This window comes from Heloderma suspectum, chromosome 1 (genome assembly GCF_057233095.1).
Source record: "Heloderma suspectum isolate Gila_16-S chromosome 1, 16-S_ref, whole genome shotgun sequence".
Lineage (NCBI taxonomy): Eukaryota > Metazoa > Chordata > Lepidosauria > Squamata > Helodermatidae > Heloderma > Heloderma suspectum.
Genome location: NC_139458.1, coordinates 286,951,960 through 286,972,188, shown reverse-complemented (window position 1 = coordinate 286,972,188; position 20,229 = coordinate 286,951,960). Strand labels below are relative to the sequence as shown.

General features: G+C 41.8%; 3 protein-coding genes across 3 annotated transcripts in view; 2 read left to right on the top strand and 1 right to left on the bottom strand.

Annotated features, from left to right (window-relative positions):
• The window catches only part of FBXO9 (F-box protein 9), a 34,767-nt gene extending 32,249 nt beyond the window's left edge, over positions 1 to 2,518 (bottom strand). Inside the window, exons 1-2 of the mRNA XM_084811878.1 lie at positions 2,279 to 2,518; positions 1,065 to 1,069 (exon numbers count right to left, since the gene is read on the bottom strand). Of these exons, the coding sequence (XP_084668004.1) occupies positions 1,065 to 1,069; positions 2,279 to 2,421 (148 nt within the window). The 5' untranslated portion in view covers positions 2,422 to 2,518. The remainder of the gene's footprint in view (positions 1 to 1,064; positions 1,070 to 2,278) is intronic.
• Positions 2,519 to 11,705: 9,187 nt separating this feature from the next.
• Positions 11,706 to 11,822, top strand: LOC146359192 (uncharacterized). The gene has a single exon (XM_084826823.1). The coding sequence runs from the start codon at positions 11,706 to 11,708 to the stop codon at positions 11,820 to 11,822; it is 117 nt and encodes a 38-aa protein (XP_084682949.1).
• A 30-nt stretch (positions 11,823 to 11,852) lies between these two features.
• Positions 11,853 to 20,229, top strand: part of CILK1 (ciliogenesis associated kinase 1) — a 29,623-nt gene continuing 21,246 nt past the window's right edge. Inside the window, exons 1-4 of the mRNA XM_084826822.1 lie at positions 11,853 to 11,953; positions 14,202 to 14,256; positions 18,592 to 18,713; positions 19,485 to 19,564. Coding sequence (XP_084682948.1) covers positions 11,853 to 11,953; positions 14,202 to 14,256; positions 18,592 to 18,713; positions 19,485 to 19,564 — 358 coding nt within the window. The remainder of the gene's footprint in view (positions 11,954 to 14,201; positions 14,257 to 18,591; positions 18,714 to 19,484; positions 19,565 to 20,229) is intronic.

Sequence of the window (20,229 nt, the reverse complement as noted above, 5' to 3'; positions counted from 1 at the left end):
ATGGACCTGCACATGCACATTCTTCAGTCCTGAGTAGAGCAGAGCACTCTCTCAGTTATGGGAAAAAGATCCATTCCAATCCAAGGGCCAATTGAGCCTGTCAGAGGCTGCCTGCCTGTCTGCCTGATGACTTGGTGACTGAGGCATTGCTTGGACGACATCGAGATAGAGATGTAAAATTTCCAGAAATTTTGAAGCCATAGGGAAAAAACATTTTTTTCCGTTTTTTTCCAGAACAGAAAATTGGGGAAAATTGAAAAATAAGTAATACTTATTTTATAGATCTAAAGTCACTTCGTTGCTTCAGAACAGCCTTCCCCAACCTGGTGCCATCCAGATATTTTGGACTTCAGCTCCTATCAGCCTCAGGCAGGATCACCAATGGTCATGAATGCTGGCCATCATAGCTCAAAACATCTAGAGGACAACAGGTTGAGTTATGTTCCTAAAGTTTTATTATATATAACATGGTTTGCTCATAAAATTATCATTTTTGAAAACTTAAAAAGTAAATCCAGTGAATTTGTAGTTGTCTGAATAAGCTATATTTTTAAAGTTTAAGATACTAAAATGATTAATTTTATGAGCCAATGAAGTTATAGATAACATATTTTAGATTCCTACTTTTATGTCTGACCAGAGGGAACTTCAGCAAGTAGTCCCTAAAACATCTGAATCATCCTAGAAGCCAGAAGAAGCAGAAAGAACTGGAGGCAGAGAAAGACAAGTCCAGAAACACAGGATTCTGTAAAAAAAAACCAAACTGTGAGGAATGTGTATTTTCTTCCATATTATATGGTGTCTCTATTCACATCTTGGGAAGCTGAACATGACTTGGACCATTCCAAAATGTCTATCAGTAAAAGATACATTGGATCAATAATTTTAATAAGAAATGGAAGAAATAACTATACTGACAATCTTACAGAGAGGATTAAAAAACATTTCCCCCCATGGTTTCATTATTTCCAGACATTTTTACATCCTTTATTCTATAGAAGTCTTATTACCCAGGTTTTAGAAATCGGGGGGGGGGGGGAGGCTTGGTAACAATATATAAATACCTTGTCTTACAGTGGAAAAGAAAATATTTCATATTTCAAAGCTGTTCAATTTTTTAGGGAAAAAACAGCCCTTGGGGAAAACCCCTGAGAAAAAACAGTTTTTTTTTCAACGTTTTCTGGTTTTTGTCCAGGCCTTCACATTTCTACATGGAGGGGGATGGTAAGTTGAGGTCCGAAAAGGCCTCCAGCTAGGTCCAGTACATCGCCACTTGACCAGGAATGAGGGGAGAGGCCATCCAGGAAAGGCTCCCCAAGTGGCCCTTGGGGGTGGTTCCTGAAGCCAAAGTGGCTGCAGCCTGAAAAATAGTGAAGATCACTGCTACAGAGGGAATGTCTTCTAAATATTACTATATAGGGTTTTTCTTATGACCATTACCCATAACAACCATGACAGTTTGAATTTAACAGTGCAATCCTTCTTTGGTCTTTTTCTTTCCAGTGTTGCTCCTTTCTGTTTCACTCATCCTCACAAAAACAAAGTATCAAACAAAAATGAAATGTCCATGACTGATATGCCAAAGCTAGATTTGATAATGGGCAGCTATTATGGTTTATATTCATCAGGTGAAAATGAAATGCCTATGTTTGGTAGATAAAATTAGATATTCATACTTGAGAAGTGATCAGACTGTTTCTTCATTTCCACAGAAAAGCCTACTTTAACTCAATGCTTCTAGCAGAGGCACGATTCAGTTTAGAGAGTAACTGTACAGTTAACATGCTTATCCCAAGATGATTGAATGTTAGTCTAGCTATTTAGAAGAAACTTAGTATTTATATTAAAAATGTAATAAATCCAATGTAATTTTTTTTTTAATCCAGTTTTTATCCACCCTGCTATGTTTCCCTATCTTAACTAATGCCTCTGCCTTGCTTGACCCAACTCCACCACCACATAAGCAGAGAACAACAATCCTATCCAGCTTGTGTTTTTCCAAATGTGATTTTAGTCACAAAAACTGAAAGTCCAGAACTTTCAAGAAACAAGAGGTGGTAGTTGCACTGGGTAGCACAATTTTCATGAGATGAAAAACTGAAATGAATTTCCATGTTTAATTGATAGGTAACTTCATTGTTGTGAGACTCTAAATGTAGGTTTAGCATTTTTATGATGAGGTTTAATTGCAACTGTGCTAATACTTTGATTTTTTAACAATAAAAAATCTTGACTTTTTGAATTTAGGTTTTTAAAAAAATCATTTATTTTTATCTACCTTCTGGAGTTAACAATACAAGTAGGTGTGGAAACACTGCAGTACAGTGCCCCCACATCCCAGCCTATCCAGAAGGATACCATGGTCAATTGCTTTGAAAGCCTCTGAGAATTCGAATAGAACCAACAGGGTCGTACTTCCATCCCTCACCCAGCACAGGTACCTACAGGGAATTCAAGACAGCTTCAGTTCGAAATCCAAGCCTGAATCCGGATTTAAATATATCTAGATAGTCAGTTTCATCCAAGAGAGCCTGGAGTTGATCAGCAACAACTCACTGAAGCACCCTGCCCAGGAAGTGTATGTGAGCAGCAAACCTATAGTTGTTTTCACTTTCTGGATTCAGAAGGTTCCAGGTTCACCTGCGTTTCTTCAGGAGCACCTGATTACTGATTATACCACCACTCCTTCTGAAAAAGGAATTTACAACCTCCTTGGCTCCGCCAGACATTTCCTGCCTACTGGATGTAATAAACCAAGAGAAGGCAAGGTCAAGTACACATGTGGATGGCTGAACATGACCAAGCACCTTGTTCACAACTGGAGGGCTTCGACAACTGAAATTCATCCAACACAACTGGACTAGATGGTATTCTGGGTACCTCCACTATTGGGATTGCACTAACTTTTGAATCTAGGTTGTCATGGACGCAAGTAACTTTGGGCAGTATTCAGTCGACACTACCACTAATGTAAATTACATTATGCTAATACAGTCTCTAGCACAATGCTAATAGCACCTGCTGGTTCAACAGGTTTTCTGTTAAAAAAAGAAAAGAACCAACTTACAAAGATCCACCAAACTAAAAAGCTTGGCAGGGCTTTGGAAGCACTGGAGGATCTGTCAGTTCATCCCCCCACCCCACCCCCTCAGGATTGCTCTCATAGCTATGTTCAGGAAGGTGAGCCAATCTTTTCTGTGGACTAGTTATCCTCCCCAGATTTAATTTGCAAGGCTGTGCTGCTGCCTACAGACTCCTTAGAAAGTGGGACAGAGTCAACTGTTCATATACATCCATCAGCACCCAATTATATGGGAAGAGAACTGATCAGAGAGGATTTTTATTATTATTTGATTTCTTTATTTAAGGCTGTATTTTCTCCTTTAAGATTCAGTGGGGTTTTAAAAATAACAACTGGTATTTTTGCTGTCATGATGACTTTCTATTTTATTTTTCCCTTGGAAAGAACATGGTTAAAAACAGGCGTGGAAGCCCAAGTCTCCCGTTATTAACTTCCTCCCAATGCTGTCCTTTAATGGGAAGTGCATATATTTCTGTTGTTGACAGCTTAAACATGGAATCCTCCTCCCCAAACTCATTCACCTGACACACCTTTTTCACTTTCTTTCAGACACCAGATGAAAACATTTTATTTACTAAAGCGGTCTTCCCAAACCTGGTGCCCTCCCGATGTGTAGGCGTTGTGGTCCAACACATCTGGAGGACGCCAGCTCGGGGAAGGCTGTTCTAAAGACTTTGGCAGCTTTCAACCGTGGGCCACTGTTTGATTAATTAAAAGCTTAATGCTTTTTAACGTATCATTTGCAGCTGGGTCGCATTTTAAATTAAGACTGTATTTTCAGTTCTGAATTTTAGGAGGAAAACAACTTAAGCGGCCTTGGACTTCGAGCTGATGGAAGACGGAGGCCGCCTACAAATACGTTAACTAAAAATAAAGGTTCGACCGCCCCCTCCCCTTCAGATCGGCCTCTCCTCTCCGCTACCCGTTCAGCCTTCGGCCGAACGCCGCCTGCCCTTGCAGCGCTTGCGCGCCAAGCCCCCTCCCTCCTCCCCCGCCCCGTCACGCGCCGCCGCTCCTCCCCCGCCCCTCACCATGCTGAGGCCGCAGCTGTGGCAGCCGGGCCGTCCGTCCAACGGTCGCTCTCGTCAGGCTGCGGCGCCCTTTCTGTTTCGGACGAGGGCGGCCTCTTCGGCTGGCACACGCCCACCCCCACCGCTCCCTGCTGGCGACTAACGGCCGCGGACTCTCTTTTTGTTTTCCTATTCCCCTCCCTCTCGAGCGGCAACAAGCAGGGAAGAGAATTTAGTAGAGTTCTCGGTCAGAGAAGCGAACCACGCAGCGGGAGTCACTGCGAGCGCGGCGTACGGCAGCCATTTCCTCCAAAAAGCGAGGCAGGAGCGGATTGCGAGCGCGCGAGCCAGCGAGCGTCACTAACTGAACGGCAGGACGGAGCAGACGAGGCGCGGTGCTAGATGGGGCGCCGCGCACGCGCTTAGAAATACAAACCGGAAGGAAGCGCTCTCTCCAACGGGCTGAGCTAGAGAGGACGCAGAACCATAGACTCGGAGGGGTGGGGAAGGAAACCTGCAACTCTCAGAAGGGCATGCGCACGTGGGTGACATTCCTTGCTGGGAAATGTGGGCGGCGCAGTGAACGCTGGGAGCTTTAAGGGCCACCCGCATGGTGATTGGCTGGGTTAAAACTTCGGAGGCTGCAGAAACATCCCCTAGCGGCGCATCTTGGGCGTTGTGGTTCGTCCGGGCTGTTCGTAGGCTACGGAGCTGCGCGTAATTTCAAGCCCTTGATCATCCCTTCCTTAAACCTAAGGATGTCGTGTGCAGCGCGAACCTAAGGATCTTTGCTCAGAAGTAAATCCCACTAGTTCTATAGTATTTTCTCCCTTGTAAGTGGAGAAATAAAGGCAGCCTTAGTTACACGTGCGTGACAATCTCAGTTGTTTGGCCTTACATCAACGGCGCTATTCTCATTGTACAGAAGGGAAGTTAAGGAAAAAATAGTCTTGCTGAGTGATGAGTTGGTGGCAGAGCTGAACGCTGTCTATATCTCCTAGAACAGGGGTGGCAAACCTTTTTGGGCCAGAGGCCAAATTCCAATTTGAGAAGGGTCTATGCCGTGTTGCAGCAGCGTGCAGGTGTAAGGGTACAGGGGGGGGGGAGACAAAGCAAGGTGGATCTGTGGCTGAGTAGGTAGAGCACATGCTTTGCATTCAGAAGATCCCAGGTTCCATCCCTGGTATCTCCAGGTAGGGCTGGAAAGACCCCTGGAGAGCTGCTGCCAGTCAATGTTGCCAATACCGGGCTACACGGACAAGTATAAGGCAGCATCCTATGTTCCCACAGTGGGCCACATCAGATATAATCTACCAATTTGGACAGTTTCCCACCAAGCATAAAAGCCACAGGTCAATTCTATGCATGTCTGCTCAGGAGTAAGCCCTGGTGCAACAGCTTTCATGCCAGCAATGCACTGCTCATTTCTATGTATTGTATTTAAGAGAAGGATATTTAAAGTTTAAATGCCATTAAATACCCTCTTATCTCTAATCAGAAATAACAGCAGAAGTTTACGGGGCTGGATGAGGAGCCCTCCATGCAGTGCTGGAGCTTCCCCACCCCTCTCCTAGAACCAACTAAATGCCATTCTTTAGCTACTAGGCTACATTGGTAGAGTCCAATGAGCCAATTTGGTCTCTCACCAATTGTATGGTGTTCTGCACCATACAATTCCTGTAGATGAGAAAAGCAGAGAATAGTTTAAAACGTACAGTGTTGGAGTGCAATCCTAAACACATTTAGTAGGATACAGTGGGACATACTTCCAAGTAAGTATGCATAGGATTGCATTATCATTCCTAATTCTTTACCAAAGCCAAGCTGAAATACACGGAGCTGAACTAAATGCATAAGCTGCTTCTGGAGCCTTTTTGGCTGAGGGGCAGGATAAACATACTGTAAATAAAAAAATAAAATTTGTCCTGTGTTTACTCTCAACTTCATTTTCCTCCTCTCCCGCTTTGCCTTCCCTATGTTGAGTGTTAGTTTGTAAGTTCCTAGGGACAGAAACCTGTCATCTTGTGCTACTCTATAAAAGCATCCTATACATTAGTGGCTACAGCAATGTGCATAGTGCTATGTGAATACACACTGTATGGTGCTTAATTTCTACAATGTGTGGTGTCAAGGTTCCAGCCTGCCTAAACAATGCTGACTGACCTGACAAGTGTTCCTTCAAATCCCCACTATGTGGGCTGTAATTACTCAGTGGGAAGAAAAGGCACTTGGTTTATGTTCAGAGTTCCTCTCCCTCTTGTTACATGTTTGCTATTAAACCCTCAGTGGCCCTAGTAAGCCTTGCCTCGAATTAAGCTTGCTTGTATTGTTCAATCCTCCCCTTTTCCAGAAAAGAGGATGAAATTCGTACATATTCTAGGCCTGCCTATTGGAAGGCCATAGGGGGGAGCTGCTGAGTTGTTTTCACCAGGGAAAGCTCCCGGTTGTCCCTACTATGTGGCTGCATTTTTCTTTTGTGTGTATGTGTTTTTCTCTTGGCCGGCTGTCTTGCCCATCTGAGTGCGATGGGTCTGTCTTAGTTCTGACTTCCTTCTGATGGAAGAATCTACGGCTACTGCTGGCACGGTTTGTACTGACTATGAAACTGGTTTCTGGAGCATTACCCCCACCCCCTTACAGGAGCTCTTTCTCTTAGAATTGCAAGACCTCCTGAAAGGCTGCATGTGGAACTAACAGACTTCCTTTGGAGTGTTAATGTATGCTGTGTATGTCATCCTCCAGACATAGCCGATTTGGAGGGCTTCAGAAAATCAGGTTAATCCTCAGGGTTTTGTTTATTGTTAAAATTCCTCAGGAAATGAGTCATTTGTTTGAGCCTGACTAAGGAGCAAAAGAAGGGTGGAAACTTTGTTTACATTTTGAATCTTTAAAACTGTTTTTGCTTCTAAATGTTAACATTTGATGTTGTAAGAAGAGGCCTAAAACGTCACCGCATGTGAGAGCATTCTGATTAGGCCTATATCTGCGATGGGAAAGACTGTAAAGCAGGAGTGGGGAGTCTGTGGCCCTCCAGATGTTGAATGCCAACTTCTGTCAGCCCCAGCCAGCATGGCCAAGTAGTCAGGGATAATGGGAGTTGTAGTTCAAAAAATCTGGATGGCCAGGAGTTCTCCACCCCTACTGTAAAGCCAACATTTTTTTTACATACTGTAGCATGTAAATGTGATGGTGCTTTAATACGAGTGCCTATTGAATAAGGTTTTTTAAAAATAATAAATATTAGAATGTATTTTTAAATTGTAAATACTAAGTTTCTCTTACAAAATAGCTTGATTAATATAAAATAATCTGAATAATGCGGGTAACCAGCAAAGTTATCTGTTAAGCATTGTATTCTGTTAACTTTATTATTTACTAATTTCAGAACGAGTTATCTAAAAACAATTAAAGAAAGTATCCCTTCACATATATTGATATAAATAATAAATCTATATAAAATAGTACTCTTTTTAGCTCTAAATTTATATGGTTTAGTGGTCAGATTTGCACCTGTTTAGAAAATATTTGCAACTATCGATGGAAACATGCATATCAGTCTTTTTTCTTGCTGATTTAAATCCAGTCTGTGATAATTTTATAATGAAAGGTGCTGTCCGTGTTTCTAGTGTGTTGGATCTATGGAGTGACTTGGTTGGAAATGTTAATTCTAAAGATTTGTTGCAGAAATAGGTCAATGAGCTGTTGATTTGAGTAATGCTATCATAGATCTGATAATTGAGTCCACCTCTTCTTTTTCTAGAGCAGCACGTTTCTGACTGACCCTCTTATGCCATCCTGGATTCCTCAAAAGTAAGCATGCTTTAGGTTTTCTCATAAATATCATAGCTGGAAGTAAGAACCTTAGCTACAGGCTTTTCGTCTTAGCTCCTCACCAGCTTTGCTCTGGGCCTGCACGGGGGATGTTTTAAGCAGCCCTGCAGTCCTTGGGCTTATCTTGCTGTTGAGATTGGTTACTCACGGAGGTTCGCGGGTCCTTTAGATGAGGTCATCAACTTCCAGGGCATCTCCTGCACTAAATGACCTTTATTCCATATTTTAAAAGATCAGAGATAATGAGCTATCAAATTAAAGTTCTTGAGTTCTGCTTGAGTTCTCTCCATGAAAAGAGGAAACCTTGCCATAAGAGGCACTAGACCACAGCACCATCTAGTGGCTGTATAATGAAACATATGGAAGACTCAGATGAGGGGGAAAGGAGGGGGGAAGGAAGCGTGTGTTAAGAGAATCCGTTGTGATCCTGCATTTAAAATGGAAGCAGAAAGCCCCATGTTAAATGCAGGATTTTAGGCTGGTGTAGAGATCCTCCTTGTGACTCACAAAGCCAAGCAGAACCCACCAGGCGTGTACGGGGGAGACAGAGCCCAAGGTTTTTCCTGCCTTTCTAGGACTGCAAAAACAAGGAGGATGTCAAACACTTAGCAGGCCATAGTTCAGGCTTGGTAGTCTGCTTTTCAGTTTGATGTGCCTAAGTTGTGCAGGCCTGCTTTAAAGAGACACAGCAGCAACTAAATGTTTTTGTGTTATCTATGTCTGCCTAGAATTCAAAAATAAAATTGGAAGATTGTCCCTGTGGTCCAGGGGTGGGCAACTTCCAGGGAGTTGGGTTGTTGCCAGTGGAAGTGACTGCCTCTGCCAAAATTCCAGCTATTCTGCTTGGAATCAAGGCATGCAGGGAGCTCATGCTCTGTTTTTGAGCAGAAGTGCATTCCTGACAGCTTGACAAACAGCTGGTTGTCAGGAGCCCGATTCTACTGGGATTTTGGCAGCAGTGGCAGAGAGTGGGGGGTCTGCACACATGGCCGTGGTAGGCCGCATGTTGCCCACCCCTGCTGTAGCTGCACCTTTCTCTAGTGTACTTGGGACTAATTATCAATACCTGTCACTTTTTTTGAGTCAAGTAATACCAGGATGGTGTTTGTAAAAATCCAGATAGATGTATACCTTGCAGTTATGTCATGAAATCCACCTATCTCCAGTCTCCCCTTTTTCTTTAAAACATCTCACTGGTGGAAGACTTAAATGCAGTTGTATACCTGAGCCCAACTATTATAAGAAGATGAATATTCAGAATATAGCTATGTCAGCCTTTCAGTCTTCCCTTATAAAAGTTTCATGGTACTCATTATGTAAAACTGACAGTAACCTCGAAGAACATTCTTTTAAAAAATATCTCTGGAATATTTCTTCATCTAGAAATATTTTTTGTAATTATGTTTACTTTGTTCCACTTTGTGGTAAGCCAGAGCTCATTTGTCTGCCTGGGTTTTGAGCCATTTAAAAAACAACAGGTACTATCTTGCTTCTGTATTTCTCTTGACTTTCTCTTAATGCAAATTAACCATTTGTCTGCAATGGGATTGGGTTCGTTCTCTCTCTCTCTCTCTTTTCATTGCCTCTTTTCATTCTCTAACAATTGCCCTTGCAAAGAGGCATGCTACATCACCAAATCCCAGTTTCCCATGAGTATATATAACTATTTTGACCGTCAGCTTCTTGGGATTCACAAACCATTTATTCCAGAATGGTTTGGCTGAGATCTCATTGAAGCCCACAGGAGTGTGGCTTGAAAGTACACCCCTCTTTTGATCATATAGACTTGGAAGCCTCATTCAAATTAAGAGGACTTTCAAGTAAATAAATATGCTTAGGGCTGGGAAGAAAGGAAGTCCTGCATGGTTTTAAATAATATGATGAAGAGGAATGTTTTGTTATTTAACCTCATGCTTATTAATTTTGAGATGGTAACACTTTGTACCTTTGTGTTAATCTCTTAAAGTATTTTTTGAATTCAAATACTAAACTGTCTCCGTTATATCCTTCAAATATGTGCTTTAAACATTAACATTACGCATTAATGTTAAACATTAGCACTCCTTTACCAAGATTCCAGTTTGAATTTCTGAAGCTGCTTCATATAAATTAAACAACAAAAGCTTTCTTGGATGAATAAGAAACCATCAGCACCATCCTTTACATGTCTACTTGGAAGTAGATCCTATTGCATTCCAAGGGGCTTTTCCCCAAGTAAATGGGTAGGGGCACAGCTGTTTTCTTTTAACTTTATCTGGTGTCCCATGTGTGCACAAAGGGACATGTATGTGAAGCTGCTGCTCCATTGAAGTGACTGGGTGGTCCTTGTGAGTTACACAACTCTAGGCGTGCATTGCTGGAGCTAGCAGATTGCTGGACCAAGACAATTTATTATGCAAGGATTCCCCACCTTGAGTAATAAGGGAAAGACATTAATTCCTTTTCATCTCTGTGGGTGGAATCAGATGATCACTTGCCACATAGTGGCCATGTTAAATCTCCTCCCATCCTCAGTCCCTGTGATGGCTCTAACTGGGTAGAGAGCCTGTCTCTATGCACGCATGCACACACGGGCAATTATACACAAATCTCACAAGAGAATAAATGCATAAGAAATTGCCTTAATCCACAATTTCATCAACAAAATCAGAATTAAATAGTGATGTGTGCAACCTCTATAACAAACATTTTGTACTCACACTTTCATAACATAAGTATGCTTCCAAAGAAAGGTGCCAATGTGTTTTTTTAACAGCCTTCTCTTTAAAGACGAGAGGTGGCAAACAAGTGCTAGTGTTTTTTTTAAGTATCTAAAATATTTAATTGCTTGTTATCTTACTATCCCCCACCCACAAGAAGACATGTCTTCAGTAAATAGAATTCATTGTGACAACTGGATAAATATGTTGAAAAGTTACACAGCAAATCCATTGTGTTCTGGGTCAGGAACCTATTGCTAATCTCTTACAATGGAGGATGACATGGAGTTCCTTGTACGTATAGGAAAAGGAACACTGTGGTATGTGACTTTTCCAAGTGCTTTGTTTTGCTCATAGCCTTTTTTTTTTAATACCAAGGGGTGCGGTGTCATTTGAATATGATAAGATCATATTCAACCTTCCTGTAAGTGAGCTGACTTAATCATAGAGAATATGATTGACAGATGGTAGGCGAGAGGGAGTAACAAGTCTCTTTTTCATCTCTGTTCTGTAACAGATAGGGGCAGCTGGTCTTGTTAATAATCCTAGTATATTAAGTCTCCCAGAATCAGATTAATCATCAGTCTATGTTACACTGGGACAACTTTTCCACTTTACGTCTGATCTCCTTCTAGGTCTGTCTTTTTGAAAAAGAAAAAGAAAAAAAAGAAGCAGTAGCTTTTGACTGTTTTAGATACTGTGCGAAATTATTTTCAATGAATGTACACGTTTCTATCAGGTTCTGAACTGACAGTACTAAGTTCTTGTCATCAATCAACTTTTTCCTGAAACCATCTTTCCAATTTATATGTTCTTGTGACTATATTACCTTTATGCTATCACTTTCTGGTGCTAATATAAATTGCAGGAAGTAGTTCATGTGGGCAATCTATCAATAGCACACACACACTCTTCTACAAAGGTCAGCTATAATTTGATAGCTCTGTTTTCAGGCAGAACAAGAAAAACACAGATAATGATCATGAGCCACACTGTAGGGAAGTCCATCTTTAGGCAGTTGGGCTTGGGAAATGGTTACCACTTCTTTGTATTTTTACAGCCAAAAAGCCAATCCTTGAAAATATGAGCCCTGATAACACTCACACAGTCCTGGATACTTTGTGTTTGTGCTGCCACCGGAAAAACTGGCTTTACTCCGAGGGGAAATGCTTCAGCAGCCAAGTGCATACTATGGTCTGAAATGAGTTTGCATTCTGGAGGACCCCCATCATGAATAGGTATACGACTATCAAACAGCTGGGAGATGGGACATACGGTTCTGTTCTCCTGGGAAGAAGTATTGAATCAGGGGAGCTGATTGCCATTAAGAGGTAAGGGATGTTTGGGTTGTTGGCATTTTAAACTCTGTGCTATTTAAGCATTGGGGTAGTATCCAATGCTAGTCCTACATAGAGTAAACCCATCTCAATGGTTCTACTCTACGTAGGACTAACACTGGATAGTACCTTAGATGCCTGCACATATTTATGACATCTGTGAAGCTTGTGGGTTCAAACTTTGCTTGCTTTGATGCTGGGCTGTTGCTTCCAACCACCCAGCTGTCAAACGGAATCTGTTGCATTGGTTGGAGGAGTCAAAAGAAGCTTGATGTCACACAAATATCCTGTTTGATAGGCCGCAGCCAAGGCTGTGTGTTACTATTCTGCAAAACATGGTATTGGGTGAAGAATTCCATTTCCTGAGAATGTCAGCTTTGGTGTTGTTGTTTTTTTTTTTTTTTAAAGAATCTTCCCTTTATGATTGGGAAGATGTGCTTCAAAATAAGTGGGCCAAATCTCTTGAAATCTCAGAATATCAGTGGAATTTTGGGGGTAGGGCTGCATTGCCCCATATAACTTATTCCTGCCAGTGGCTAGCAAAACCAGAATAAATTATGGGAAATTGTAAGTATTTGCAGACTAAATTATGCTTAAGATGAGAAATTCTGTTGTTTGCATATTTTATACAGGTTGGAAAACAGATTGAAGAATTTGGTGTGTGTGTGTGTACGTACGTACATACATGCACGCACACATATAAAATTTTAGCAGAGAATTCATGAAGTCTGGGCCATAACCAGCTGTTATATTGTAATCTCATTTCCCCAGTTGACCAGATGGCTTGTAACAGGATTGTGGCTAATATTGACATGGATGTGCTGTTTATGTACAGTGTATGATGTTTCACAGTGTACTTCAGAGACACAGTAATGGATGAACAGGCTGGGGGTAAAGACAGCAATGCATTTGTTTCAGAAGGGAGGGCATCAAATTAACGCACACTGCAAAAGTAGCAACCTTTCATTGTTACATTTGGCAAGTTTCAGTGTTTGCCACGTGCTTTTTGCCCAGATATTTTATCCCCTGATCTTCTTATTTCCTGGTTCACAATTATGTTTTTAATGACCTGGCTCTCTGCGGGTCATTGAATAATATGCTGTTCTGGTTTAGTTTCCATCTGAAAGCTGGCAGTGGAAATGTGTGCATGCATGAACATTGTGTGTATATGAAATGAGTTTAGCGAACACTTTGCATTTGGTGGGGGAAATGTTGAGACAGTACAGTATGTGTATACATATTATAAAAAGTGAAAAATTATTTAATAAAATACTAATGCTTTAGACAAATGGGTGTTTGCCAGTCTATGGATCTCCCAAATATGGAATGAACAGACTCAATGACTGAATCCTTCCCACTGAAGACAGTACTGCTCAGAGTTTAAAGATATTCTTCTATCCTTAAAATGCCAAAATAAATAATAATGTAAAACAATTTATTTTTTATTATTTATTATTAAATTTATTAAACGCCCATCTGGCTGGTCACCCAGCCACTCTGGGCGATGTACAGCATACAATAAAACAGTTTAAAACAATAAAATTCTACAGTAAAAACATTTTCTAAAATACCCTAAACCCCAAATGCCTGCCTGAACAACCACGTTTTTAATACATGACGGAAGCTCATTAAAGAGGAAGCTCATTAAACAATGCTTCTTCAGAAACCAATTCAACAACAACAAACTTCTAACAATCGGGACTGTGTGATTTTTAAAAATAAATGTAAAGAAGGAGACCATTTTCTTAGTTTGCATAATTCTGTAAGGGGCTCTTGCATCTGTGACTTTACCAGACACCACCTTCCTTCTTAACAATAAACTTGGCTTTATTTGTTTTAAAACTGGTAAATAAAAAATGGAGGTGTTCAGAAAGTTCAGGCCTGGCATATGGGCTGACTTCCAAAGACTTACTTCTGCTTGGGCATACCCGGGGGCAGGGGCAGGGATTGTTTTAGCCCCCACACTTTGAACAGCTGATGTTTGCACCTTATCAGAATCTGCTGTTTTGACAGTGCCCCAAAAAGTGGTTTTCAATGTGGCGATGGAAGCTGTTGTTGGAAGGCCAAAGTCCCCTTGGACATGCAGAACTAGTTGCACGGTTTGTTGGATCCTAGCTGCAATATAAGCACAGCCCTGATTGTTGTGGGCTTCCATTTATTTCTCCAGTTTTGCATCATGATGGAACTAGAACACAAATGGTGTCAAGTTGCAGGCAATAATGACTTGTTCTGTGCTTCACAGGATGAAGAGGAAATTTTATTCCTGGGAGGAATGCATGAATCTTCGTGAGGTTAAGGTACTTGCCATTTCCATCTGTTTACAGTACAGAGAACTTGCATTTTAAATCAGGGCATATTTTTCTTTTCTTAAACTGACTATGCAGTGTTCAAGCCTACTTTGTCTTTTATCTAAAATGTATTTAACTGCCTTTCCATATAGTGAAACCTGTGCTGCATGTGCTTGCAAGAGATGCCTGAAAATTGTGCAGGGTTACTTTGAAGTACTTGAAATGTATAACCTTTTGAGGTGTTGATGAATGAGCTAAGGGCAGCCAGCTGGTGGTAGCCTTTTAACTAGGCGACTGATCTGAGCACTCAAAGAACAGATAGGAAGAGCAAGTGGAAGTAAATGCCAAGGAAGGTAGGGGTAATATATGTAGCTGAGATGTGGGTTAGCCATATCATAGAATCATAGAATAGTAGGGTTGGAAGGGGCCTACAAGGCCATCGAGTCCAACCCCCTGCTCAATGCAGGAATCCAAGTCAGAGCATCCCTGACAGATGGCTGTCCAGCTTTGTCTTGAATGCCTCCAGTGTAGGAGAGCCCACAACCTCCCTAGGTAATGGGTTCCATTGTTGTATTGTTCTAACAGTCAGGAAGTTTCTCCTGATGTTCAGCCGGAATCTGGCTTCCTGTAACTTGAGCCCATTATTCCATGTCCTGCGCTCTGGCATGATCGAGAAGAGATCCTGGCCTTCCTCTCTGGGACAACCTTTCAAGTACTTGAAGAGCGCTATCATATCCCCCCTCAGTCTCCTCTTCTCAAGGCTAAAAGTGCCCAGTTCTTTCAGTCTCACTTCATAGGGCTTTGTTTCCAGTCCCCTGATCATCTTTGTTGCCCTCCTCTGAACCCTCTGCAGTTTGTCTGCATCCTTCTTAAAGTGTGGTGCCCAGAACTGGACACAGTACTCCAGATGAGGCCTAACCAGTGCTGAGTAGAGGGGAACTACTACTTTTGGAAGCTATGCTTCTGTTAATGCAGCCCAAAATGGCACTGGCCTTTTTTGCACCCAAATCACATTGTTGGCTCATATTCAGCTTGTGATCTACAACAATTCCAAGATCCTTCTCGCTTGTAGTGTTGTTGAGCCACATGTCCCCCATCTTGTAACTGTGCATTTGGTTTCTTTTTCCTAGGTGCAGAACTTGCCATTTATCTCTATTAAATGTCATTCTGTTGTTTTCTGCCCAGTGCTCCAGTCTATCAAGATCACTTTAAATTTTGTTTCTGTCTTCCAAAGTATTAGCAATCCCACCCAATTTTGTGTCCTCTGCAAATTTGATCAGCATTCCCTGCACCTCCTCCTCCAAGTCATTAATAAGAAGGTTGAAGAGCACTGGGCCTGGGACTGAGCCCTGTAGTACCCTGCTTGTTACCTCTCCCCAGCTCGAGAAGGTCCCATTGATAAGCACTCTTTGAGTCCGATTCTGTAGCCAACTGTGGATCCACTGGATCGTTGTTTCATCTAGCCCACTTTGAGCTAGTTTGCTCATCAGGATATCATGGGGCACTTTGTCGAAAGCTTTGCTGAAGTCGAGGTATATGATGTCTACTGCATTCCCACAGTCCACAAGGGAGGTGACTTGATCAAAAAATGAGATCAGTTTCGTTGAGCAGGATTTGTTCTTGACAAATCCATGTTGGTTTCGAGTAATCACTGCGTTGTTTTCAAGCTGCTTACAGATGGATTGCTTTATCATCTGCTCCAGAATTTTCCCAGGGATTGATGTCAGACTGACTGGTCTGTAGTTCCCAGGTTCCTCCTTTTTACCCTTTTTGAAGATAGGGACAACATTAGCCCTCCTCCAGTCATCTTGCACTTCACTTCTCCTCCATGATTTCTCAAAGTTAATAGACAGTGGTTCTGAGAGTTCTTCTTCCAGTTCCTTTACTACTCTAGGGTGCAGTTCATCTGGTGCTAGAGATCTGAACTCATTCAAAGTAATTAGGTGTTCCTTGACCATATGCCTATCAATCTCAAGCTGCAATCCTGCCCCTTCAGCCTGTACTTCGCCTTTGCCAGGGGGGTCATAGACCCTCTTTTGGGAGAAGACTGAGCCAAAGTAGGAATTGAGCACCTCTGCCTTTTCTTTGCCATTTGTTATCATTTTGTCATCCTTATTTAATAGCTGAACCACCATTTCTTTCCTCTGTCTTTTACTATGCACTTAGCTGAAGAAAGCCTTTTTGTTGCTTTTAGCATCCCTCACTAACCTCAGCTCATTCTCAGCTTTAGCCTTCCTGACGCCATCCCTGCAATTCTGTGCTACCTGCCTGTACTCTTCCTTTGCTGCTTGGCCTTCTTTCCACTTCCTATATGTGTCCTTTTTTGTTTTCAGGTCATCTCTAAGCTTTTTGTGAAGCCGCATTGGCTTCTTTTGTTGTCTTCTACCTTTTCTTCTTGTTGGAATGGTTTGTAATTGTGCCTTGAGAATTTCCTTTTTTAAACGCTCCCACCCATCTTGGACTCCTTTTCTCGTTAGAGTCGCTTGCCATGGGACCTTACTGATCATTCTTCTGAGTTTATTAAAATCAGCTTTCCTAAAATCCAGGGTACACATTTGACTACACTCGGCTTTTGCTTCCCTTAGAACCAAGAACTCAAGTATAACATGGTCGCTTTCCCCCAGAGTTCCAGTAACTGCTACTTTATCCACTAAGTCATCTCTGTTGGTTAGGATCAAGTCAAGGATAGCCAATCCTCTAGTTCCTTCCTCTACTTTCTGTAGGAGGAAGTTATCTGACACAAAAGTCAGGAATTTCCTGGAGGGGCCATGTTTTGCAGAATTTGTCTCCCACCAAATATCAGGGAAATTGAAGTCCCCCATTACTACTACATAATTCTTCCTTAAAACATTGGCTATTTGCTTTTCAAAAGTTTCATCCTCGTCTTCTCCTTGATTGGGTGGCTGGTAGTAGACTCCGACCACCAGGTTCCTTTTATTCTTTGCTCCATTTATTTTGATCCAGATGCTCTCGATGGGGCTACCAAGCTCATCCTCCTGTATTTCTGTGCAGAGATATGTATTTTTCACATACAGTGCAACCCCACCTCCCTTTCTGTTCCTCCTGTTCTTTTTGAACAAGTTATATCCTTCAACTGCTGTATTCCAGTCATGAGAGTCATCCCACCAAGTCTCAGTTATACCTATCAAGTCATAATTTCCCTCTTGTATTAAGAGTTCAGGTTCGTTCTGTTTGTTTCCCATACTCTGGGCATTAGTATATAGACATCGAAGACCATGTGCTTCATAGTCTGGCTTTCTCCCTACACGTGTCTGAAGACTATTATTGGGTGCTATTAGAGCTGTTCTCTCTGTTGCAGTGCATGAGCCTTCATCCATTGTTACCCCCAAGTTTACATCTCCCTTCCCTGTAGGATTCAGTTTAAAGCCCTCCTGGTTCCTCATGCTGTGGCCAAACTCATTCTTCCCATCCTTTGTGAGATGCAACCTGCCCCTTGCCAACAGCCCATCTTCCAGGAAGTATAGCCCATGGTCCCAGAATCAAAATCTCTTGCGTAGGCACCACCTTCGTAGCCAGTCATTCACCCAGAATATAACTTCTCCTATCGTGCTTCTGTGAATAGGATCCACCAGGAGTCTGGGATCCAGATCATATTATCATCCTGGAAAAGCTATGTGGATCTCCAGATCTGATGTGACTTTTCCACATTCACAAACCTGCATTTGCATGAATCGTCATATGGATGTAAAATGCTATTTTGGAAACATTGATGGGCTTCACGTCTCAGCTGATCCATGAATTAATTGGGGTGGTTTTGGGCAAGCTGCTTGTCCCTTCTCTGACTGTAAAATAGGAATGCTACTGGCCTGCATTCTGGGGCTGTTGTGAAGTTGAAAGAGATGAGCATTAGCAGCATCACCTCTGTAACAGAGCAGCTTTGAAGCCTCTGTCGTTGTTTATTAAGGAAAAGAGACTTACTGAGAGCAATTAGTGACTCTGTCATGGGTGTAATAGAAAGATGCAAAGAGAAGATGCTCCCAATCCAGAGTTTACATTGTACCCCTTCAACATGGGTCAGAGCTTTAGTTGAAAGTCCACGGTCAGATCCTGTCTTGGGCTACGCCACATACTCTTTCAGGGCTTTGGACTGCCTTGCTGCTGAAGAATAGTTTGCACAAACATCCTCTTTATCCATATGCGTCATACAAGGCTAGGAGAACATTGTGCCTATCTAACTCTACAAGGCAGGACTTTTTTTTTAACAGCCAGCTACCTAAATTTAGCAGTATCTCAAGTTACATTTCTAGGACAAGGATTCATTGTCACTCACCTTGAAGCCAAGATTGCAGTAGGGTCTTTAACAGTCTTATCTTGTGTTTTCAGTCCTTGAAGAAACTCAACCATGCCAATGTAGTGAAACTGAAAGAAGTTATCAGAGAAAATGATCATCTGTACTTTGTATTTGAATACATGAAGGAGAACCTTTATCAGTTAATGAAAGAAAGGTATGCCGGTTTTCTCATGAACATGTTCCAGTATGGGTGTCTTAAACTAAATTTATAACTAATCAATACTTTGGAATTCAGTCAGCCAAGTACTGCTACTGTGCAGTCTTAACTCATTTAAATCAAATTGCACTAAGTGCATAAACACTGTGTGTTGCAGAATGCTCAACCCCACTCCTTGCCTCACAGGACATGCTTAGGGCCAGCTCCAGGTTTGAGGGAGCCTTGGACAGTGCCACCAACTTTCTTGGGCTTCCCTGGTGGCGGCAGCTCTCTGAGCAATGCTGCAAGGGCCCTGCTGTAGCACCAGCAGTTGCCCAAGGAAGCCAGATGCTGGTGCCAGCCCTGGAACTGCTGACCATGGCTAAAGGGCAACACCTGGGATGTGCAAGCATGAAGGCAGGAAATGCTGCTTGAATAATCCTGGCACTAGACTGACACCATGTAATTTCTGTTCCTGTACTAGACATGAGTGAGTTTATTGTGAGCATCTTTCAAATGTTGCATGTAAGAGCCTCTTGGAACTATAAAGAAGGATATAAGTATTCTTAATAAATAAATCATAGAATGGGCTATTTTTTCTAGAAAATCCTATATCTTGTATAGCCTAATTTTATTGACTGGAGATGTATAAACCATGCTTATTGTGATGTGTGTAGCTGTTCTTATCCATTCTAGCTTTCAGATGTATCTGCAGTAAATAAATGAGCATAGGTAAGATGAAACCCCACATGTGAACATAAACTTTCCTCCTCCTCTTCTACTGTACAGGAACAAATTGTTTCCAGAATCCACTGTCAGGAATATTATGTATCAGATTCTTCAAGGGCTTGCGTTCATACACAAACACGGTAAGACCTAAATGCCAAACTGGATGAGTATCTGAGATTATTCCGATGGCATGTTAGGAAGATATGTTACTGAATATTTTAGAAATATTTGGGCAGTCATAAAACTTTCTTGTTTGGATTCAGAAAGGTAAAAATGACTTGTCAAAAGTACTGTGAATGAAGCTGGAAGGATTCTTCAGTGTGTTCCAAAAAGTGTATTAAATTTATTTAAAATAATATGTAGATAAAATACATTTATTGGAGTGCCTAATAAAGATTGCAGTTCTTTGCATGCTTACTTGCAAGTAAGCCCCAATGAACTCAACAGGACTGTCTTCTGGGTAAACATGCATAGGATTGTGCAGCACAAAATGTATCTGTTAAGCCAGGTTATTTGAATAAACAGTTCTATTGTTAAACTGACCTCCTACTCTTGTTAGAGGATTATGCATTGCCATCCCCAGCGGGAGCTGTAGGGTTCAAGTAAAGCTGCCAGGATTACCTTGCTAAAAGAAAATACAGCAAATTGTGTGGTCAGAGGTCTGTTAGCATCTCTGAACCAAGTGTAGTCCATAGTAGTTCTGTGCAGTACTGGGGATAATTATACTGGCCTGTTATACAGCACTACTGTAATATTTACTGAAATAAGAACATAAGAAGAGCCATTCTGGATCAGATGAAAGGTC

Bases quoted from the DNA above. Each gene is read 5' to 3' on its own strand.
- LOC146359192 (XM_084826823.1), top strand. From the start codon at position 11,706: ATGAGCCCTGATAACACTCACACAGTCCTGGATACTTTGTGTTTGTGC.